The sequence below is a fragment of the Cajanus cajan genome, chromosome 1, assembly GCF_000230855.2.
Source record: "Cajanus cajan strain Asha chromosome 1, NIPB_CcT2T_4, whole genome shotgun sequence".
Lineage (NCBI taxonomy): Eukaryota > Viridiplantae > Streptophyta > Magnoliopsida > Fabales > Fabaceae > Cajanus > Cajanus cajan.
The window spans coordinates 29,532,142-29,554,579 of NC_138517.1; the positions used below are offsets into that span (position 1 = coordinate 29,532,142).

The 22,438-nt window shown below is 34.2% G+C and overlaps 3 protein-coding genes across 3 annotated transcripts; all 3 read right to left on the reverse strand.

Moving 5' to 3' along the window:
* Nucleotides 1-660: 660 nt before the first annotated feature.
* LOC109802617 (T-complex protein 1 subunit theta-like) lies at nt 661-3,017 on the reverse strand. Its single transcript, XM_083067914.1, has 4 exons — nt 2,976-3,017; nt 2,675-2,880; nt 2,389-2,446; nt 661-912 (listed from the first exon to the last, which is right to left on the reverse strand). Exons 1-4 carry the CDS (start codon nt 3,015-3,017, stop codon nt 847-849), a joined length of 372 nt encoding a protein of 123 aa, XP_082924040.1. The 3' UTR covers nt 661-846.
* Nucleotides 2,743-5,724, reverse strand: LOC109804345 (riboflavin biosynthesis protein PYRD, chloroplastic). Its single transcript, XM_020366162.3, has 4 exons — nt 5,103-5,724; nt 3,950-4,248; nt 3,082-3,775; nt 2,743-2,884 (listed from the first exon to the last, which is right to left on the reverse strand). Exons 1-3 carry the CDS (start codon nt 5,472-5,474, stop codon nt 3,157-3,159), a joined length of 1,290 nt encoding a protein of 429 aa, XP_020221751.1. The 5' UTR covers nt 5,475-5,724; the 3' UTR covers nt 2,743-2,884; nt 3,082-3,156.
* A 1,600-nt stretch (nt 5,725-7,324) lies between these two features.
* LOC109803781 (T-complex protein 1 subunit theta) lies at nt 7,325-20,041 on the reverse strand. Its single transcript, XM_083077600.1, has 13 exons — nt 19,757-20,041; nt 19,108-19,370; nt 18,862-19,008; nt 18,610-18,771; nt 13,563-13,640; nt 12,345-12,478; nt 12,154-12,226; nt 11,999-12,076; nt 11,726-11,848; nt 11,419-11,513; nt 9,408-9,617; nt 9,117-9,174; nt 7,325-7,673 (listed from the first exon to the last, which is right to left on the reverse strand). Exons 1-13 carry the CDS (start codon nt 19,902-19,904, stop codon nt 7,608-7,610), a joined length of 1,635 nt encoding a protein of 544 aa, XP_082933726.1. The 5' UTR covers nt 19,905-20,041; the 3' UTR covers nt 7,325-7,607.
* Nucleotides 20,042-22,438: the final 2,397 nt, after the last annotated feature.

Below are 22,438 nucleotides of genomic sequence, written 5' to 3' on the forward strand. Positions count from 1 at the left end.
TATTTATTTTTATCATAAAACAAAATTTGGCGACATTTTATTTAAATTTAACAACCATTTTAATACAAATTTAAATACCAATGCGACGTGTGATTGCACAATACTAGTTAAAATATGATTATTAATATTATAATTTTTCATTCATCTTTAATATTATAAAAATTGCTAAAAGTTATCATTTCAATATAATATAAACAAATATAGAACAAATTGAATACTATAATTCATACCCTCATCCATATTAAATTTTACAGGTAAATATCCAACCTCGAACTCATCCCCATTGTGTGGGTAAATCCCTACTCTTGGGTATTTTTTACAATTTTCATCCCTAGCAGTCATACACAAAGGACAGTGACAACCTTGGATGGTACAAAATAAATTTGGGTGAAGTTAGTTTTCCATTTAGTACACATTAATTTATAGCTGATTGCATCGTGCAAAATGCAATAGTATAAAACTTAACCAGAGTATTCTTTACTAACATTTCCCTAAATAGATTGCAATTTGCAGGAGAAGAAAAGAGGGATGCTTTGATACTAGAGTCCTGATACCCAACAAAACTTTTATATATATATATATATATAAAATAAAAAAATCTCAAACATAGGCCAGGGCAATAATGCTCAACAAATGAACATCGTCCACTAACAACAGGGCTAAAAATAAAATGTAAATTTATAGACATCTCTTTGTATTTCATTTCATGGCAAAACAAAAATTCAAAATTTGTTAAGATCGCCACCACTACTAAAGTCTAAATAAAGAAAAACATGCCTAAGCCAAATTCAAGCCATCATGTTGACATACAAACATGACCAAAGAAAACAATCAATTCCCACAATTTTAGTCTTCATCCATGCCTGCAGGTTGCTCTCTCCTTGGACCACCAGCTGGTTTTGACATAATAATCTGAAAAAAATTAATTAAAAATCAGTTTCCATAAACTTATGCTGAGAAAAATAGACAAAATTTGCATCCAATTTCACATAAGCGGTAAAAGCAATTGTCAATAACCATCAATGGCATACCATACGCCTCAGGTTCAGTCATTTATTCCCTAACCGTTGCACATGGTAGAAACCAAAAGGTTTCATATCCTTGGAGTAACTACAATATTTCACTTCCATAATTCCATTACATTCTTTCCACTACTTAAACATGAGATGAGACAATGTAGTATACTACTGCCAGTGTAAAATCCTCTACACTAATGTACCAAAATTAACTGTGGAAAAGTATTGTGTGCTCATGATGTATAATGCAGTCTATGCACTGGAAAATTATCTTTGATTTAGCTATGGATAAATGTCTTCACAAACAGTTGAACTAAAAGTAAATAAAATGAGTTTAGGTAAAATGAATCAAACTTCTCCCTTGAGTTAAAATCAACTTAAGTACCTCAATCTATGGAAAACTTCTGAAGATGTTGAGGTACATAAGTTAATTTTAACCTGTGAGAGATGTTTGGTTCATTTTACTTTATTGGTCCGTTTTATTTTGTTTTTCCTACAGGTGTTTGTAGAGATGTTTATCCAAACTAAGCCTTAATATTTCAACTTCAAGTCTACACAAACAGCTGTTACCAAAATGTTTTTCCTATCCATCAGTGCATAAATTGAATTAATATTATGCTGTTAGGAAGTGTTTTGAGCTTTTAGAAAGAGATGAGAAAAATGGTGAGAAAAAAATGCTTTGGCGATGTTTATTGATATACAAGGAACTTGAGGAAAAGGTTCTCCTTCCAGGGCTTTCCCTTTCAACGACAGAGCAAATGCTCATTTTCTCAAATTACAACAAAACAGAAAGCTCACTTTTCTACCCTCTCCAACCATTTAAGCCAATTCCATAACTTAACGACTCTAACTGTCATACCATTCTTACTAACTCTCAACTTTTCTCTGGCCCCATCATGTGGACACAGGAATCTCCCACTGTAAAGTCAACATCACTGCTTCTAGGCATTTATGTCTATATTTTAAAGAAATTGTGAACCCTCATGCACTTTGAAGTGCCAAAGCAACAATTGCTCCATTCTGGATTATCAGATCCCGTGTCAGAATATGGCATATACATCATGTACCCATACTCTTCAATATAGTTGCTAATTTAAAGAAGCTGCACATTAGTAACATTATTCTTAACTACAGGTTTCATTTTTCCTAAGTTTCTCACTGAAAATAAATGGAACAAGACACAGCAAGAAAGGGGGAAAAGTCCACATCATCAATACAGCTTGCCCACTTTTGGATATTCCTTCAAAAATATATTTATTAACCATAAAAAAATCGTGTTTCTAAGCTTGTTTCTGGAAGAAAAATGTGCTTCTGAGGTACTTATTAATGTGGCAATCTGGAATTGACTAGGAACAATTATTTAGTTGATTACCTGGTCCACCCGAAGTACAGTGCATGCAGCATCCGCAGCATATTTAAGAGCAAAGAACCTGAACAGAAACAATAAGATGAAACTAGCCTATCAGGCAATATGAAGATAAAGTCTGATTCAACATGGTATTTCCAATCTTAGCACTTGAAAGAATAGCTCCATAATTTTTATATGACAAGGCTTTTTATAGAAATCTACATTACAATGATGAAACGCCAGTTCATTATTTACTCAAACTATGGGGTTGCCACTAGATAAAACATGCTTGTGTTAGACCAAAGCTTACTGAGTCACATGAAGATCCCAAATGCTCAAGGTTGAGACATCCTTACAAACACCTTCTTCCAAATCAATGCCAACTTTGGCATTTCCAGATGCATTTTCTGCATATAGAGAAGATATGATCTCCATTGCATTTAGCCCAGCATTCTCAGCCAAAGTTCTTGGAATCATTTCAAAACATTCAGCAAATCTTGCTATAGCATACTGATCCTACCTGCAGAGCCATTGCAAACATTTAGCCCATCACATTCTCGTGTCAAATACAAAATATGCATTGAACAAAATAGACATGGTATTGACATAACCCAATAAACTACATCAGACAGGTGATCAGAAAAGAGCCACATCCTTGAAACAGAGAAAGAGATATCCAGGATGATAATGAGTATAATAACGATGCAATAGGCATACCCGTGAACAATGCCTCGACAAAATCCATGACACTGAGATTGGTAAATGGGAGTTGGTAGGCACCTGTGATCCCATTTACTCAACTTTAAAACACCCCTCAATTACAACACTCTGATCAGAGGCCCTGGACTTCAAATTTACCACTTTTACTCCTAGCTCTAAGCTCTTCAATGTCTGCAGAGGATCTGGCTCAGCACATCCGTTCCAAACTGGCAAAATTTCTGTGACAAATTTATTAATATAATTCTTCTTGATACCCTCCTTAACAAGCTCTTCAAACTCACTGAAACTCCCTCTAATATCTAACAGAACACTGCACAATCCTTGACGATTACAATAATCCAAGATCACATCCAAATTTATTTGATCCAGAGCTACAATTTCAATTCCTTGTTGAGCCACTTCTAGAGCTATTTCTGTTTTATTGTCCGTAAAGATTATCACTTTGCCAGCAACTTCATTGATGGCAAGTGGAATTTGATTCGAAGAACTATGATCTTTATGTATTATAATCCGAATTGGTTGGTTGGCCCCAGGTTCTTGAGATGTAGGAATTGACAAATTTTCACTGAATAAGGAATAAGAGGTTATGACTGCATCATATTCTTGTAATAGCCTTGAGTAATATCCACCACAGTCTGTAACTCCATTTCCAAGTAAGTCCAAGAAGTTCCCATTGACAGAAAGAGAATATCTGCGATGCAGGAACAGGCTGAGCTATGAAATGCATGTTTATCTAAGAAAAATAACATATGTTGATCAATAAATCTAAAACCAAACACCACTATGCACCCAAAGAGCGTCTATACACAAATCGTTAATGCAAAGCAAGTGGAGGTGTCAAAGGACAGAGCTATAGTTTAATTACCTCAAAGTAAGTAAAGGCTTTCCAGTCAACATGCGATGAATATATGCCTCGTTGAGGCTCTTGCACAGTTCTTCCTCTACACCCGCAATTACTTCAATTCCTGCATCTCTCAATCTTTCCACCCCTTTGGAGGCAACTATGGGATTTGGATCCACCATCCCAACAACAACCTTTTTCACTTTGGCTTTAATTAGAGCTTCAGTGCAAGGTGGAGTCCTACCAAAATGGTTACAAGGTTCCAAGCTCACATAAGCCGTTGCGCTTTGTGCCAAATCACCAGCATCTCTCAGAGCAAACACCTGGCAATCTCATATCCTGACTCAACATACTCAGCAACAAACACAGACTCCCTATCTAAATTCTAAGGAAGAGTAACATCTAACGATCAAAGCATGTTCCCTAGAATATCTCCTAATTTCTTTTCTTACAAAAAACACCATCTAAATTCAAATTAGGCTCAAGGTTTTAAATGATTTTTAGCCACAACATTAAGAAGACATGGTATATGGAAAATTTTTACTTTTTAGAAAATCTGAAGTTAGGAATTCCCATGTGTGATTGTTATTCAAATAATAACATTCATAAGAAACATTATTTTCTGAAAATACTTTTTATACAAGTTTCTCACAAAATTATTCCCACGTGAAAGGGGGGAAAATAACATTCTCTAGTTAAAAAGAAAATTTTAATGTGGGACAAATATCGCATTACCTTTATTTGCTTATTTAATGGAGAGTGACAATATTTGATTCCTAGACAACATTTATAAATATTCCTAAAAACATTTAGGGGCTCTCTACCATATCAAGGATTTTGGGGTCTTTGCAACCATAATCGTTGCGGCCACATTTGTCACAATTTTCCACAATTCAAGGACAAAGATTTTATAAAAACAATTGGTGACCACAATTTCAGCCTCAACCGCATTAGTCTGCAATTTTCCACGATATAAGGAAATGCAATGAAATCGCAACCTAGACCGCAATTTAAAACCTTGTTTAGGCTTATCACCAGTTTAAAACACCAATTCAATGAAATCAACAGAACACAAGCACAGTACAACGAGTAGATAACAAACATACAAATTTTTCGCCAAATTTTTTTATTTTACATAACATAGAACAATTTAGAGAGATAGATAGAAAGTAGTTACCTCAGCATGAGGTTGCCCTGCTTTAGGGTGGAAGCCTTCACCAACAACTTTCCCATCTTTTACAATGACACATCCCACCAATGGATTGGGGCTGGTAAACCCAAGAGCCTTCCTTGCAAGCTCTACACATCTTCTGATGTAAAACCCATCATCATTTTCTCCTCCATTGGACCCTAAACACTGGACCCCAAAACTATCACACCTACTCCTCCTAACCCCACAACCAAAAGTCAAACTCAATCTGATTCCAACCTTGGAGGGGCTCAGGGTGGATACAAAAGATGCAAAATTTGGAGGAGTGGAATTAATTGAGAATCTGGGCACCGGAAGAGTGAAATCTGGGACTGTGAGTGAAGAACCTAGTGCTTGCATAGTGTTGTGTACGTAAAGCAAGAAGCGCGCCACAGCGAAGAGAACGCAGGTTGAAGAAAAACGTGACGGCGAGAGAAACGCAACGGCGAAGAGAACGCAAGTCGAAGAGTATGCACTGCTGATTTAATACTTCTATTAGAATTACTAGATTAAAAAATTTTCATTAATAATTTTTCAGTTTAATAAAATTAGGAAAATGAAAATCAATAAATTATATTATTGGACAACACCCACTCAAATTCGGCCTAAAACCTTACAATGTTCTAGACACAACAAAAGTTGCATATTTGAGATTTTAGTTTTTATTTTTCTTTTTCTTTTTCATGTAATGAAAAGGAATCAATAAAATTATAATATGAATGATTTTTGTCCCTATATTAATTCAATCTAATGGAAGAGCATATCTACTTTTCATATTGTTAGTATAAAATTTATTATTAGCTCCATTTTAATAATATTAAATGACTTGTTTTTCTTTTATTATTAATTTAAAGTATTTAGAATGTGATAATTTTTAGTTACCATACATTATGATTTCATTGTTATTTTAAGTATTTGTGTATTTTTTTATATATAAAATAGTAAATAAGAAATAACACTTTCATGACTACGGGATAAAACATTAATAACATGTTAAGAATCTTTAAATTAAATATCACAATTTACTTAATAGTTAGTCAAAGTTTAACAATGTTTAGCTTAATCCAAAATTTTATTTGAAAAATTGAGAATCAAAAGAGATTTATCAAAGAAATTTTATCTTTGACGTTAAAAAATTTCTTTAAGTATGTCTATCAAAATAAAAACTTGTGTATATTTACTGTATATTATAATAAAAACTCATAATAAATAATTAACAATTACAAATGATGCAATATTTTATACTCTTATGGTATTGATAAACTACTTGATGAGTTAATATGAAAAACTTCTTTCTAAACAAATAAGTATATAGTTCATTTACAAAGTAATTAATTGTGATTAAAGATAAAAATAATACAGAATAAAATAAAATAAATTACAAATAAGAGTTCGATTTTGAAATTTGCCTCTCCATAAGTATTAAGTCTTCTCTTGAACCTTTCCACCCTCGAATAGAACTCAATCAATCACTATATTAATATTTGTATTTTTTTTTGTTACATAACATTGAATCTAATTGCATGACTTATTTTTTAGATTGATTTTATTCACGTTGCTTTAGTAGCACTTATATTTTTAAAATATGTAACCTATTACAACATAGCTATTTACTCTATTTTTACATATTAAAATCATTATTTATTTTTATCATAAAACAAAATTTGGTGACATTTTACTTAAATTTAACAACCATTTTGATACAAATGTAAATACCAATGCGACCTGTGATTGTACAATACTAGTTTTTTTTTTAGAGGAGCACAATACTAGTTAAAATATGATTATTAATATTATAATCTTTCATTCATCTTCAATATTATAAAAATTGCTAGAAGTTACCATTTCAATTAATATAAACAAATAAACAAATATAGAACAAATTGAATACTATAATTCATACCCATCCATATTAAATTTTTCAGGTAAATATCCAACCCCAAACTCATCCCCATTGTGTGGGTAAATCCCTACTTTTGGGTATTTTTTCCTAGTATCCATGAAGTCCCAATAGAATTTTCATCCCTAGCTAGCAGTTATCTTACACAAAAGACAGTGACAACCTTGGGTTAAATTTGGGTGAAGTTTTCTATTTAGTACACATTAATTTATAGCTGATTGCATCATGCAAAATGCAATAGTAGAAAATTTCCCTAAATAGATTGCAATTTGCAGGAGAAGAAAAGAGGGATGCTTTGATAATAGAGTCCTGATATCCAACAAAACTTTTATATATATATAAAAAAATCTCAAACATAGGTCAGGGCAAAAATGCTCAACAAATGAACATCGCCACTAACAATAGGGCTAAAAATAAAATGTAAATTTACAGACATCTCTTTGTATTTCATTTCATGGCAAAACAAAATTCAAAATTTGTTAAGATCGCCACCACTACTAAAGTCTAAATAAAGAAAAACATGCCTACGCCAAATTCAAGCCATCATGTTGACATACAAACATGACCAAAGAAAACAATCAATTCCCACAATTTTAGTCTTCATCCATGCCTGCAGGTTGCTCTCTCCTTGGACCACCAGCGGGTTTTGACATAATAATCTGACAAAATAATTAAAAATCAGTTTCCATAAATTTATGCTGAGAAAAATAGACAAAATTTGCATCCAATTTCACATAAGCTGTAAATGCAATTGTCAATAACCATCAACGGCATACCATACGCCTCAGGTTCAGTCATTTAGTCTCTAACCGTTGCACATGGTAGAAACCAAAAGGTTTCATATCCTTGGAATAACTACAATATTTCACTTCCATAATTCCATTACATTCTTTCCACTACTTAAAAACATGAGATGAAACAATGTAGTATACTACTGCCAGTGTAAAATCCTCTACACTACTGCCATTGTGTGCTCATGATGTATAATCCAGTCTATGCATTGGAAAATTATCTTTGATTTAGCTATGGATAAATGTCTTCACAAACATTTGAACTAAAAGTAAATAAGATGAATTTAGGTAAAATGAATCAAACTTCTCCCTTAAGTTAAAATCAACTTAAGTACCTCAATCTATGGAAAACTTCTGAATATGTTGAGGTACATAAGTTAATTTTAACTTGTGAGAGATGTTTGATTCATTTTACTTTATTGGTCCATTTTATTTTGTTTTTCCCACAGGTGTTTGTAGAGATGTTTATCCAAACTAAGCCTTAATATTTCAACTTCAAGTCTACACAAACAGCTGTTACCAAAATGTTTTTCCTATCCATCAGTGCATAAAATTATGTGCTGTTAGGAAGTGTTTTGAGCTTTTAGGAAGAGATGAGAAAAATGGTGAGAAAAAAAATGCTTTGGCGATGTTCATTGATATACAACGAACTTGAGGAAAAGGTTCTCCTTCCAGGGCTTTCCCTTTCTACGACAGAGCAAATGCTCAGTTTCTCAAATTACAACAAAACAGAAAGCTCACTTTTCTACCCTCTCCAACCATTTAAGCCAATTCCATAACTTTACGACTTTAACTGTCATACCATACTAACTCTCAACTTTTCTCTGGCCCCATCAAGTGGAGACAGGAATCTCCCACTGTAAAGTCAACATCACTGCTTCTAGACATTTATGTCTATATGTTAAAGAAACTGTGAACCCTCATGCACTTTGAAGTGCCAAAGCAACAATTGCTCCATTCTGGATTATCAGAACCCGTGTCAGAATATGGCACATACATCATGTACCCATACTCTTCAATATAGTTGCTAATTTACAGAAGCTGCATATTATTAACATTATTCTTAACTACAGGTTTCAATTTTCCTAAGTTTCTCACTGAAAATAAATGGGACAAGACACAACAAGTAAGGGGGAAAAGTCCACATCATCAATACAGCTTGCCCACTGTTGGATATTCCTTCAAAAATATATTTATTAACCATAAAAAAATCGTGTTTCTAAGCTTGTTTCTGAAAGAAAAATGTGCTTCTGAGGTACATATTAATGTGGCAATCTGGAATTGACTAGGAACAATTATTTAGTTGATTACCTGGTCCACCCGAAGTACAGTGCAGGCAGCATCCGCAGCATATTTAAGAGCGAAGAACCTGAACAGAAACAATAAGATGAAACTAGGCTATCAGGCAATATGAAGATAAAGTCTGATTCAACATAGTATTTCCAATCTTAGCAGTTGAAAGAATACATTAGCTCCATAATTTTTATATGACAAGGCTTTTTAGAGAAATCTACACTACAATGATGAAAAGCCAGTTCATTATTTACACAAACTATGGGGTTGCCACTAGATAAAACATGCTTGTGTTAGACCAAAGCTTACTTAGTCACATGGAGATCCCAAATGCTCAAGGTTGAGACATCCTTACAAACACCTTCTTCCAAATCAATGCCAACTTTGACATTTCCAGATGCATGTTCTGCATATAGAGAAGATATGATCTCCATTGCATTTAGCCCAGCATTCTCAGCCAAAGTTCTTGGAATCATTTCAAAACTTTCAGCAAATTTTGCTATAGCATACTGATCCAACCTGCAGAGCCATTGCAAACATTTAGTCCATCACATTCTCGTGTCAAATATCAAATATGCATTGAACAAAATAGACATGGTATTGACATAACCCAATAAACTACATCAGACAGGTGATCAGAAAAGAGCCACACCTTTGAAACAGAGAAAGAGATATCCAGGATGATAATGAGTATAATAACGATACATTAGGCATACCAGTGAATAATCCCAAAGGGCCAAAAGCCAATGAAATCCAAATACATAATAATGATTGGATGTTGAAGCATGTTGGTATCAAGATGCAGACAATTTAGTAAACAAAAATTGCCAGAGGTCCCAAAATAAACATATTAGAAACTTCTTTTTTGTTTAAAATCAAAATTAGAATAATGGTATAAGTCCACAAGTCTTCTTTACCCACATGTGCATCTCTTCAATATTGCACTTGCTAAAAAATGCTTTACATATTACAAGTTACATGGACTTCAGCATATGACTATCTGGGCTATAAAAGACAAGTATAATACTAGTATGAGAACTCCAAGGGGCAAGAGCCACGGGACTAAAGATTTCCTATAAAAGATCACATTAAGGCTCGGCCTTAAACTCTTATTTCTTTAATCTAGTTTTGGATTTATTTAACAGGGTCAGGCAAAAGATTATCACTAATTGCATGTCTTTTGCATAATATAGTTTTGATTGAGGAACAGAGGGAAGCAGTTAACTTTAAACTAGAGTGTATATTCATTGCAATTTTATCAAGTGACCAGAAAAGTATGACTTGAAAATAAACATGGGAGATGTCATACCACATGTTTCTAAGTTTAAATATCTAAGTTAAATACGACAAAAGAATGGGGAAATTAATGAAAATGTGACACAAGATTCACGGGGGATAGCTAAAATAGAGAAAGACATCAAAGGAAAACTTTATCATACTTCTATATGCCCAATTGGAGTATATGGTAAAGTTGAGCTTAGCAGAAATTAGAATGTTAAGATGAATGTGTATTACATCTGTGCACAGTTTGGTTTTTTCAAAAAAAAACACAAACGAAGCCGGACCGAACCATTTTCAAAATGGCTCAATTCGGTCCAGTTTCATTATCCACTTTATAAAAGCAGTTCTATTAACCGAACTATTTTTACGTGGTTTGGTTCGGGTTTTTCCCTCAAAAATTGGCTTTCTAATCTGGTGCAATTTAGTTTTGGATCAGTTTAGTTTGATTTTTGCATACCCTTGATGTGTGGCCTCACCAAAAAGGACAAGATACAAAAATGATTGTACACGAGAAGATATTGGTGCAACACCAATTGAAGAAAAGATGATAGTGAGTCAGTTAAGGTAGTTTGGATACAAAAAAAGTCAACTAGAAGTATCATTGAGAATAAAAGATTGCATGGTTTTAGTCATGTTAAAAGGAGACCAAGGACATTGGAGGAAGTTATTAGGAGGAATCTGATAGTGAATAAGCCTTATCTGAAGATTTGGTCTATAATCTAAGCCAAATGACATCGTGTGATTCATGTAGCCAACCTCACCCTAGTAAGATAAGGCTTTTTTGTTGAGGTATACTTCTAAAAACATCTTGACATGTAATTATGCTCACGCTTCATACTCCACAAATGGAAATATGTAAACATAAAATTGGAAACAATATGCCATAACCATATGCCAAAAATCATACAAACAAAACCCCTCCTGTAATTAAAATATCTAAATAATGAGTGAAAAAGGCTTCTGCATGAAAAAAACACAGCAATGTATCCCCAAGAATGCAAACCACTCTCTTTTACAGTGAAAAGGGAAATAAAAGTACCCTGTCTCCTTGAAGGAAAAATCTTTCACCCTTTTAGCTAACTCAATTTCAGTTGCTGCAGCTCCAGGTACAATACGGCTATCCCTGCACATGGCCTGATAAATAATTGCATATAAAAAGACTAATCAGTATTTCAAATAAAAATTGCTTAAACATGAATTTTTTTTTTAAAGAAAATAAATGGCCTTCAAAATTGCAATCCAAGATCCTTAAGTTTGCAGCCATATTTTTACAAGACTGATGGAGGGAAACATCAGAAAAATTACCTTTTCAAGATCATTAGAAATTACAAAACATAGGAAATTACCTTGTATGTGTTCACTCCATCATCAACTGCTCTTTCAAGATCATCTAGTATACTATCGGTACTTCCTCGTAGAACAACAGTGGCCACAGAATTTCCACCCTCTTCATTTTTCACAACGATCACCTGCATATCATATCATCATCAAAAAAAAGAGGAAATTGCATGCTATACTTGGAAATGAGAAGAACAAAAAAAAGGGGGAATAAGCTAATATATAAAAGACATATGGAACCAAAAAAATGACAGAACCCAAACAATCCGGTTTTAACATACCCTAACACCACCAATTTCCTCAACTGAAACAGAATCTACATATCCAAGATCATCTGGATTTGGTTGGCCAAGTTTCAGCTATTACAGGAAAATAAAATGAGTTAGACAGAAAGTAGGAAACGCCATTATGTAGAGGAATAATCAAAAGCACAAACCATAGCAATAGAACCAGTTGTCCGGCAAAATCGACGTAGTTCAAACTTTGAGCTGATTTTGAGAACCATAAGTCTACAAGCAGGAATTTTGAAATTAGAAAACAATCTACACTTGTACACTTGCAACATTCATATTAATTCAACAGAAAGAGACAATTAAACAATCAAACATGGATAAAAACTTAACGTACTTGTAACGCTCACAAAAATGCAAAGCCATCTCTCCTACTGATCCTCCACTGACAATCACTTTGGCACCAGAATCTGCTACTGCTTTGATTAGCTCCTCAACTTTAGCCTCTTCAGTTTTTGAATAATTTTCTAGCTATATAAATCAAAATTAAGATAACAATTCCAATTAGCAAAAGCATCAAATAATAGAAATCAAAACATGAGGAATATCTTGGTCCATAAAATCTCAAGGCTTCACTAGTACATCAGGTAACAAATAAAGTCATTGCCTAATCTAGCAAGAAACAGTTGAAAGCAAAATAATAAGTAGTCCTAAAAGTTATTTGCCAAATTGTTTACAAGTTTAAATTTACACTCAAAAATTTTTCCACTTTCCCATCAAATCTCTAGCAACAAATCACTTCAAATAAAGTTCAGCATGACAGCAATAGATGAAGGCATAAATAAAGGCACAGTTTGAGAAATCCCATGCTAGTATGCATTAAAGAAGTAAGGCCTCAAGCTGAAGAATCTAACTGATGCTATATACACATTATATAAAAACATTGCACTTAAAACATGATTATAGCTTAGCATTACAAATACATAGCAGATTTGATCATAGAGCTGAAAAAGCATCCTCAGTTCTTTATCAACTTGAATTAACAATTGATCAACAATGTTATTAATGACGGATAGTGTAAGGCCAAAATTTTGCCATATAAACACACCATTGCACCCTATGGCACCACCATAGCAGGCCTCCCTTCACAAATTGCCTATGGCAGTTGGCAAAACACCGCCAAGCCATTCTTCTATAGCAGCAATGGTGCCACCATTTAACAACAATGTTGACCAAGTATTACAGACCTGTTAGGCTATTAAATATTTTGAGTTTTAACAATTAGCAAAATATGTAGAAACAATAAAGCATGCAAATGAACTCAGAAACTTCATGAACAATGTCACCTCACAAAATCTACAAGTCGATAATGACATGGCCCAAAATAATATCTTATTAGAGCCATTCCGATTTTCAGGGGGATTAAACTTAAAACTATGTGAGAAGAAACAATGACACAAGTTTACAATCAGCATTACTGCATTAGGATTTAGCATAATCCACTTTCAACCTTCTTATTTAAGAGAGGAAATAGATCTCTAGCTCATACCAGAAAACACAAATAGGCTTCACCACTCAAACAACCAAATTCAGAACTCTAGACATTTTCATATACCTGCTCAGCTGTATGTATGAGGACAGTTCCTTTAGTTTCAGTTGCAGATGTATCAACACCACCAGCAAACACAGCAACCTTGAACAGAACAGACAAAAGGCCTCAGTACTAGATAATACAAATTTGCCAATATCTTTTCATTGGGGAAAAAAAATGATATATTGATTTTTTTTATCAAATCAGATCAATATAGAAACAGATATTGCTCATGATGCTAGGAAAATATACAAGTCAACAAAAAAGGATAGTGAGAGAAAAAATAACTTTTTTGAAATGACTAGAGCTTTAAAGTTGAACTATATAATTTCAACATACATGAGGCACCAATAATTCTGTATAAGTAGTAGGTAATAGTCGGCCAAATACATCTCAAAATCAGCCAATCCATTATATCAATAAAAGAAAACCAACCAATCCATACTTCTATTCAATCCTTTGCTACTTAGGTAGTATGTGTAGACTTGAATTTAAAGCCTCAAACAAATCCAAAAGGGACACGATTAAATAAATTATGTATTGTGATAGGGTAGACAATGACAGTTGCTTCATCATAGAACACTACTAAAAATCAAGTGCTGTTGAATGGTGGGTTTCCAATTGTTTAAGTCTCAGTGAGAATGTGAGACAGAGAAAGTGGTGGTAAGGTGGAGATCAGTGTTATTAAATAACCGTTATGGCGGCGCCATAATGGCGTGGCGGCGGCGGCCGCAATCCGTTATGGCAGTTTAGGGTGTTTATGGCGGGGTTTCGCCATTTTGGAGATGGCGGCCGTTACGGCAGGTTTTGCATGGCAGTTCGTGGCGTGAATGGCTGACATGGCGTCGTTTTTGGGCCATTTTTTTTTTGTTTTTCGTTTTGGGCCTTTTTTTTTTTATTTTCTGGTTTGGGCCCGGGTTTGTTTTCCGGGTTGGGCACCCAACAGATGAAATAGGGCATTAGAAACCCTAAATCAATTAGAGTCCCTTTCGTGCAAACCTCCCCCTCGTGACTGCGCTGACTGCCACGCCGCATCTGCCACCGTTGCCGACGACGCAACCGCCACCGTCGCCTCCGACTCAACCGCCGCTGTCGCCTCCGACGCAGCTGCCACTGTTGCCGCCTCCGACGCAGCCGCCACCATCACGTGAGAAGTGAGTTTCTTCTCCTCCTCCGCTTGCATCACTGTCATGCCACCATAACCTCCGCCACCACCGCCGCTGCCTCCGCGCACACCACCCTAGCCTCCCCACGAGCCACCACCACCTTCGCCGTCACCTCTGCGCGCCACCGTGACCTATGACCACACCATCGTGACCTCCGACGAGATTTTCTTCCTCCTCCTTTGAGTTTTTCCATCACCACTGCCACCACATCCGACAATCCGACAACGTTAGGGGAGGCAGATTCAAACTCTCGGCCACCCACAATGTCATCTTCTAGTTCCATTAATTCTAAGAGGAGTGACGTTGCTTGGAAGCATTGTACACCGGTCAGAGAGAATGATACAAATGAGATTCTTTGTAATTATTGCCGGAAGGTTATGAAAAGAGGTATCACAAGGGTGAAACAACATTTGATTGTCAAAGTTGAAATAAGGGCAACTATGGATGGTAAGAAGCATAGGCAAAATGAAGCATTCAAGAAGGCAATGCAAGAGATTGAGGTACAATGTGAAGAAGGATTTATGGAATTTGGAGGTTCTGATTCTCGATTACCTCCAATTGGTGATTTTAGATTGAAGGATATTAGGAAGGGACCTATGGACCTTTACAATCAACCTCAATCTACAGCTGCAAAAAATAGGAAAGACAAGGTGGTGCAAGCGGGCATAAGAGAGCTTTGTGATAAAAAAGCTGTAGAAAGGGTTTACCAATATATAGCACGCTTTTGGTATCAAGCTAGCATATCTTTCAACTTGATAAACTTGGAAAGTTTTCAAGATATGATTCATGAAATTGGGCATTTTGGGAAGCATTTGAAAGCTCCTTCCTATCATGACATTAGAGTACCACTCCTTCAAAAAGAAGTGGAGTTCACTAATGAATTAATGAAGCCACTAAAATATCAATGGGCAAGTTTTGGGTGTTCCTTAATTTCAGATGCTTGGACTGATAGGAAACAAAGAAGCATAATCAACTTTTTGGTGAACTCCTCTTCTGGGACAATGTTCTTAAGGTCGGTTGATGCATCTGATTATGTAAAGACCGGTGAAAAGATATTTGAGTTGCTGGATTCTATTGTGGAGGAGATTGGAGAGGAAAAGGTTGTCCAAGTTATAATGGACAACGGAAGTAATTATGTTCTTGCTGGTAGGTTGCTAGAGGAGAAAAGAAAAAAAATTTATTGGACTCCTTGTGTTGCACATTGTATAGATTTGATGTTAGAGGACATTGGCAAGTTGCCCCATATAAAGAAGACCATTCAGCGAGCTATCTCTCTTGTTGGCTTCATTTATAGCCATTCAAGCACTTTGAGCATGTTGAGGTTCCTTACTGGGGGGAGGGAATTAGTCAGGCATGCAATAACTCGATTTGCCACATCTTATCTTTCCTTGGAGAGGATTCATCAAGAGAAAACTAATCTTCGAAAGATGTTTGTGTCAGAAGAGTGGAATGAAAACAAGCTAGCAAAGGAGGCCACAAAAACTGTATTGATGCCTAGTTTCTGGAAGAATGTAGTTTTCATTCTGAAAGTGATGGCTCCTCTTGTAAAAGTGCTTAGGCTTGTGGATAGTGAGAAAAAACCGGCCATGGGCTACATATATGAGGCAATGGACAAGGCAAAGGAAACCATTATGAAATCTTTTAAAAATGAAAGCAAATACAAGGATGTGTTTGAAATCATTGATAAAAGATGGGATATTCAGCTTCATCGCCCTTTACATGCTGCTGGTCACTTTTTGAACCCAGAGTTCTTTTATGCCAACCCACAGATGGAGTTTAATGGTGAGATTATTAGGGGTTTGTATGATTGTATCAATAAATTGCTGGGAGATTTGGAGATGGAAAAGATTGTTCATAAGGAGTTGGCTCACTATAAAGCTGCGAGTGGTATGTTTGGGTCCACAACTGCTATAGCAATGAGGGGTGAAGTTGCACCGAGTAAGAGACAAAACATTGCAACTTTTGAACTATTATTCTCTAAGTCATTTGCTCAAGTGTTTGTGTTAACATATTTTGTTTGCATTTGTAGCTCAATGGTGGCGGATGTATGGTTCAGATACTCCATATTTGCAACAACTTGCAATAAGGATCCTTAGCTTGACATGTAGTGCTTCGGGTTGTGAATGTAATTGGAGCGTCTTTGAGCAAGTAATTAATTTCTTAATTCCAATTTAAAGTTAATAATCAATGTTTTGCTTATTATTCCTTAAGTAATAAGTATTTATTTAATTGTTTTAGGTTCATACCAAGAGAAGGAATAGACTCGAGCATAAAAGACTACATGACTTGGTATTTGTCAAGTATAATCAAGCACTCCATCAAAGGTATAGCCTTAAGGATGAAATCGATCCCATTAGTCTCAATGGGATTGATGATTGCAATGAGTGGCTAATTGGAGAGATGGATGAGGAAGAAGGTGAAGATGAGAGGGTTCATGAAGGAGATGATGACCTTACTTGGAGACAAGTTTATCAAGCTTCGGGACTTGATGAGCCTAGACAATACACTAGGCGTCACAAAAGGAGAGGAGCAAGTGGGGAGGAGCAAGTAGGAACATCTCCTAATCCTTCTAAAAGAGCCAAAGGATTAGCTTCAAAGAATAAGGGGAAAAGGGTTGAAGAAGTTGAGGCATCAAAAGATTCTAGCACTAGCAGTGAGGAGGAGGAACCAAATGCTAATTTCATACATTCAGATGGAGAAGAAGCTGAAGGATTTTTGAATGAGCAACATCATCATGTGGAAATTAATTATGCAGACATTGATGAGGATGAAGAGTGAAGAGGATTAAACAAAATAGTTTTAGGAATGACAATTGTGTTTTGCTATTTTTTAACATTGTTGCTTTGTTTTGATGGCTGTTTTTGTTGGTTAGGGGTTTATGTTTCTTTATGATGACTATCAATAGATTATAAATGCCATGAATTTTAGATTGTTATATTGTTGGTTTTAATATGTGACTGTGTTTGTTATTTTTCTGCTTTTGCATCATATTATATATATATATATATATATATATATATATATATTTTTTTTTTTTTTTTTTTTTGTCCGCCATAGACCGCCATGGCATCCGCCATGGCAATATGGCACTTAAAGGTCCTTGCCACCATCCGCCGTATAACCTTATTGATAACCTTGGTGGAGATGCAGTTTGGGAGGACATATGGGTCATTGATAGCTTACATGGAGGAGACTTGAAGTGAATCTCTATAGTTGCAACTAAGAGGTAGAATGCATTTGCTTCTTTGCACAACATATAATGTCAAATGAAATGCAACAATACCTCCCCATTGGGAAAAAAGATAACAAGTAGCAATGACCAATGAAGAAAACTTAAAACTGAATAAAAGCAAACAATGGAAAGGAAGGATAAAGATGTGGATGCATTTCAATAGGTTTCCTTGTTTCACCCTCAAGACTAGATAGAACCCCTGTTTCCAACTCATTGTTGCAGTTGATTGGAATTATTTTGGAAGGAATGGGAAAGAATGAAGAAAATAATAAATGGACAAACTTGTTGACATTTAAAAGTTGGGGGACTATATTGAAACAGTGTAAGCTATATTAGAACACAACTTACACCACTACCAGAGTTATTAAGTGAGTTGGAGGAGCTAACAGAAAGGATTAACTTGTTGAAAACTTAAAAAAGCAGGTAAAACTGAAAGTCTAAACCCTAAATACCCATCCCATTAATCAAAAATATTAAAATAATTAACCAATGAAGGACACACACTGCACAAGCAATCCAGAGAGTATATGGATCTAAACCATCTAGCACAGAGGTTTGGAAAACAACAAATTTGAAACATCTCAAAGTTGTAAAGGATCTCATTCTCAACAAACAAACTATACAGTAGACTCTCCAATAAAACTAAAAATATTCCAACAGATAGAAAGCTCACCTTTGCCTTTTCTGCATGCTTTATAGTTCCGACAGCATCACTTTTCAAAACCATTCCTCGAACTACTGTACTGTTATGCAAACCCCCTCCCAAGAGCTTTGCAACACGGACATTGTCTACATTAAAGTTTGCAGGGTTTTTTGGACACACTTGGATGCATGCCTATATTTTCCAAATAGATCAGAATGTAAACAGTGTTGTGCTACCAAAGCATTTTATCAAGGTAAAATGGGTAAATTAGGATATACTCACATCAGAAACAAGTGAGCATATGGTATCTTCTAGACCAAATTGCTTGCTAGCAACGGCTGCTTTCATTCGAGAAATAACTTGCTCCTTATTGCGAACATCCATATTCTCTGAACCATCCTCGACCAGTTCATCCAATATTTGAACAGTCTGAAACAAGAAAAAAAAAATTAGAAGGGAGAGAGAAGGGCAGTATGACATTTAAAGACAAATCAATAAGACTAAGGCTGTAGTCAACAACTGAAAAACCTTGTTGATTGCTTTAGTGTATCCACTGATGATCTCACTAGGATGCAAACCCATCCTAATAAGTTCCTCTGCACCCTGCAGGAGCTCCCCAGCAAATGAAATAGTTAAATTAGCTCCATCCCCGATCTCCTCTTGTTGCGCCTTCCCAGCCAAAACCAAAACCTTGGCAGCAGGATGCTGAACTTCAAGTTCATTCACAATAGTAGCAGCATCATTCGTGACAAAAAGCTTGTCCAAGTGATTTATAACCATCTTATTCATCCCTGAAGCAGATCAAACAAAACATTTAGAAACAAGACCACCACCAACATTCTAAATCTATCCAAACAAACACTTCCTTTCAAAACCAAGACCCAGCAACAGATTCACACACGAACAAACAAAAACTTCCACAGAACCCAAATTGGCAAATTCTCTTTGTAAATGGAAAACAAAAACAAAAGCTACTTATTGACAATCCCCCTCAGATTTTCAAGCACATCACAGTTACACTTAGCACTTATTACGTGAAAAACCTCGATCAACATAAGATGCAAACGAACACATACCCACATCATAAAAATCCAAACTTTTGGAATCCGAAGATGCAACATTACTTGGGATGAACAAAAATGAGTGGAAATGACAAAAGGGTAAGCGTAATTGTTACCATTGGGTCCAAGGGAAGTTCGAGTGATAGTGGAAAGTTGTTTGCAGGCGTCGATGTTCTTGAGAACCGCTTCATCGAGACCAGTGAGGTGTTTGTGCCCTTCCTTGAGCATGGATTGAATCCCGTAGGGTTGAATGTTGAAACCCATCTTCTTGCAATCTGAAAAACCCTAATCCTAAAACCCTCGAAATGGCAAGTTCTCGCTTCAACTTTGAAATTTTGTGCTTACACACTATCACTGCTCCGCGCTATCTCACTAAACTCTTATAACGCAACGAGGTATAGGAAAAAAGCAGTGAGTGAGAAGAATGTGGAAAAGCTAAATAAAAAATAATTAAACTAAATCCATAACATAATAGAAAACTCTCGCTCATTTAAAATAAAAATAAAAATTCATGACTTACTAAAACAATATAATAGCAAACTTTTGAATATACAAAATATCTATATGAATATATCAAACACAGTATGCCTTTATAGAACGAGACCATTTAAAAAAAAAAAATTATGAGAGAGTTTTTAGAGATTTTTTTTATTTTTTATATAATTTAATTTTTATTTATTATAATTATTTATAAATTAAATTTAATATTTAAAAAGTAAATTATTAATAAATAAAATAATATTATATTATAATATAAATTATTTATTAAAAATATAAAATATAATTTGTATATTTAAAAATATTTATTTATACAAATTTTAAATATAATTTATATATTCAAACATAATATTTATTAATATATATAAATTATATAAAATAAAATATTAGTTCCACTTAAAAAAATATATATTTAAGAATATAGTTATTATATAATTGATATAAAGTATACTGAAGAGTAACTTTTAAAGCATTAAATAGAAAAGTAAAAAAACTTGTTACGTGTATTAATTTATAATTGAATGACAATATATAACCGATGATATTTTTATTATGAACTATTTTATTCTTATTTTAATAATTTATTATGTGCATAGTGATTCTAATTATAATTATAATTTATTGTATGAAATAAATATATTTATACATATAAGTAAAAATTATTTATAATTTAATTATTTTGTTGTGATTATACTTAAAAATTATTTTCATAATAAAAAATTATTTGTAGTAATATTTTTTTTGTATAATTAATTAATTATTTGAGACCGATATTTGTTGATCCGACCAGGCGATTATTCATGCGATTGATTCTTAAACTTCAAAATTTTAAATCTAATATAATTAAAGTCTTGAGAAAGGCTAATTTTTGACAAAATCGATAAATTCACTTATCAATATCATGATATAAAAAATTAATTAAAAATTTAATAAATTGATATATATATATATATACATACATATATATATATATAATTATACTTATTATTACGATTGATTTAATTCTAATCCAATGTTTATGATAAAATCACTAAATAAGTCACATGACCAAATCAATACCCAATCACGTACCTTTACGAGAGTCCTAATTAGTAGGTTAAATCTAAGACACCTAGTTGTGTACCTTTCGAATGATTCAAAAACACATTTTGCTTAGTTTGGTGGCATTGAAATAACTTCACATATTGTGAATCATATATAAGGATCCAGATGTCTATCATATGTTTGATGGAATGTCTGTGTTATATATATATGAGAAATCATTTTGCTTATTGAGTTTTGGTGTAAAGTTTTGAGAAAGGTTTAACTTTGGTGAGGAGGGACTAAGAACATGGACTTCCTTACTCTTGTTAATGCTAAGTCTTGACTACAGTAATTACTAAAATTGTAGTAATTATTTTTACCTTCAAAGGAAGACATCTTGGTCATCGAGATTGTGTTGTGTCTTAAACACCAATGCCATTGAATTTTGTCAAAGATAATTGTTTCTTAACTGAAGTTTGTTTAGGGAAAATTTAATGAAAGCTATTTCAAAGAATAGATTAGACTATTATCATAAATCAAATTATAGTAACTAGGCTTGCTTTATATCAAACTATTTTATTTAAATTTTTCTTCAATTTATATATAGGTTGAAAATGAAAAGCAATGTTATTGCCAAATGCAATAAGTTAAATTAAATTATCCCACATTGCAGGACTAAGACTTCAGAAATGATATCATAAGTATTGTTTTTTATATACTTGTGTTGCTAAAAAGATTTTAGGTGTGACACCCTCTACCCCAACATTAATACACAATAAATGTAAACTATAATTTTTCGAGTAAATAAAATCTTTCATAGTTGATAACATCTTTCATGGATAAAACAAGTGTCTTAAATATCATAAGGTAGAAGATTCACATTCATAATTCATAAACCATAACTCCAATGTAGAAACTACAAAAGAAGAAATTAAGGCCTATAAACCCTAGATTGGAACGGGTCGTTCCAACACAGGCTGTTATGAGTAAAATTCTAACCTAGAACAGGTTGTTCCACTTTGGGAACGGGTCATTCCAAACATGGCCGTTATGAGTTAAAACACAACTCCAGAACGGGCTGTTCTAGATGCGAATTTAACACATGATGAATGAATTCAGAATGGGCCGTTCTAGCCACTCCTGACCTCTACAAATAACATACTCAGGCACTACTCCTGGACACGCTCTCTGAAGACCAAGGAGAACTAAGAGAAGGAGATCAACCAGATTCTACTCTAACTTCATCTTTTGCTTATCCAGGTAAGGGGGAGTGAGAA

Bases quoted from the DNA above. Each gene is read 5' to 3' on its own strand.
- LOC109802617 (XM_083067914.1), bottom strand. From the start codon at position 3,017: ATGTGGCTCTTTTCTGATCACCTGTCTGATGTAGTTTATTGG. The intron at 2,447-2,674 runs GTAAGCTTTGGT...GTTTCTGTTCAG, and splicing joins TGGGATCTTCATGTGACTCA to GTTCTTTGCTCTTAAATATG. The intron at 913-2,388 runs GTAATCAACTAA...AATTTTTTTCAG, and splicing joins CTGTACTTCGGGTGGACCAG to ATTATTATGTCAAAACCAGC.
- LOC109804345 (XM_020366162.3), bottom strand. From the start codon at position 5,474: ATGCAAGCACTAGGTTCTTCACTCACAGTCCCAGATTTCACTCTTCCG. The intron at 4,249-5,102 runs GTAACTACTTTC...TGAGATTGCCAG, and splicing joins CAGGGCAACCTCATGCTGAG to GTGTTTGCTCTGAGAGATGC. The intron at 3,776-3,949 runs GTAATTAAACTA...CCTGCATCGCAG, and splicing joins AAGCCTTTACTTACTTTGAG to ATATTCTCTTTCTGTCAATG.
- LOC109803781 (XM_083077600.1), bottom strand. From the start codon at position 19,904: ATGGGTTTCAACATTCAACCCTACGGGATTCAATCCATGCTCAAGGAA. The intron at 19,371-19,756 runs GTAACAATTACG...GATCTGCTTCAG, and splicing joins AACTTCCCTTGGACCCAATG to GGATGAATAAGATGGTTATA. The intron at 12,227-12,344 runs GTACGTTAAGTT...TCCTGCTTGTAG, and splicing joins CATTTTTGTGAGCGTTACAA to ACTTATGGTTCTCAAAATCA.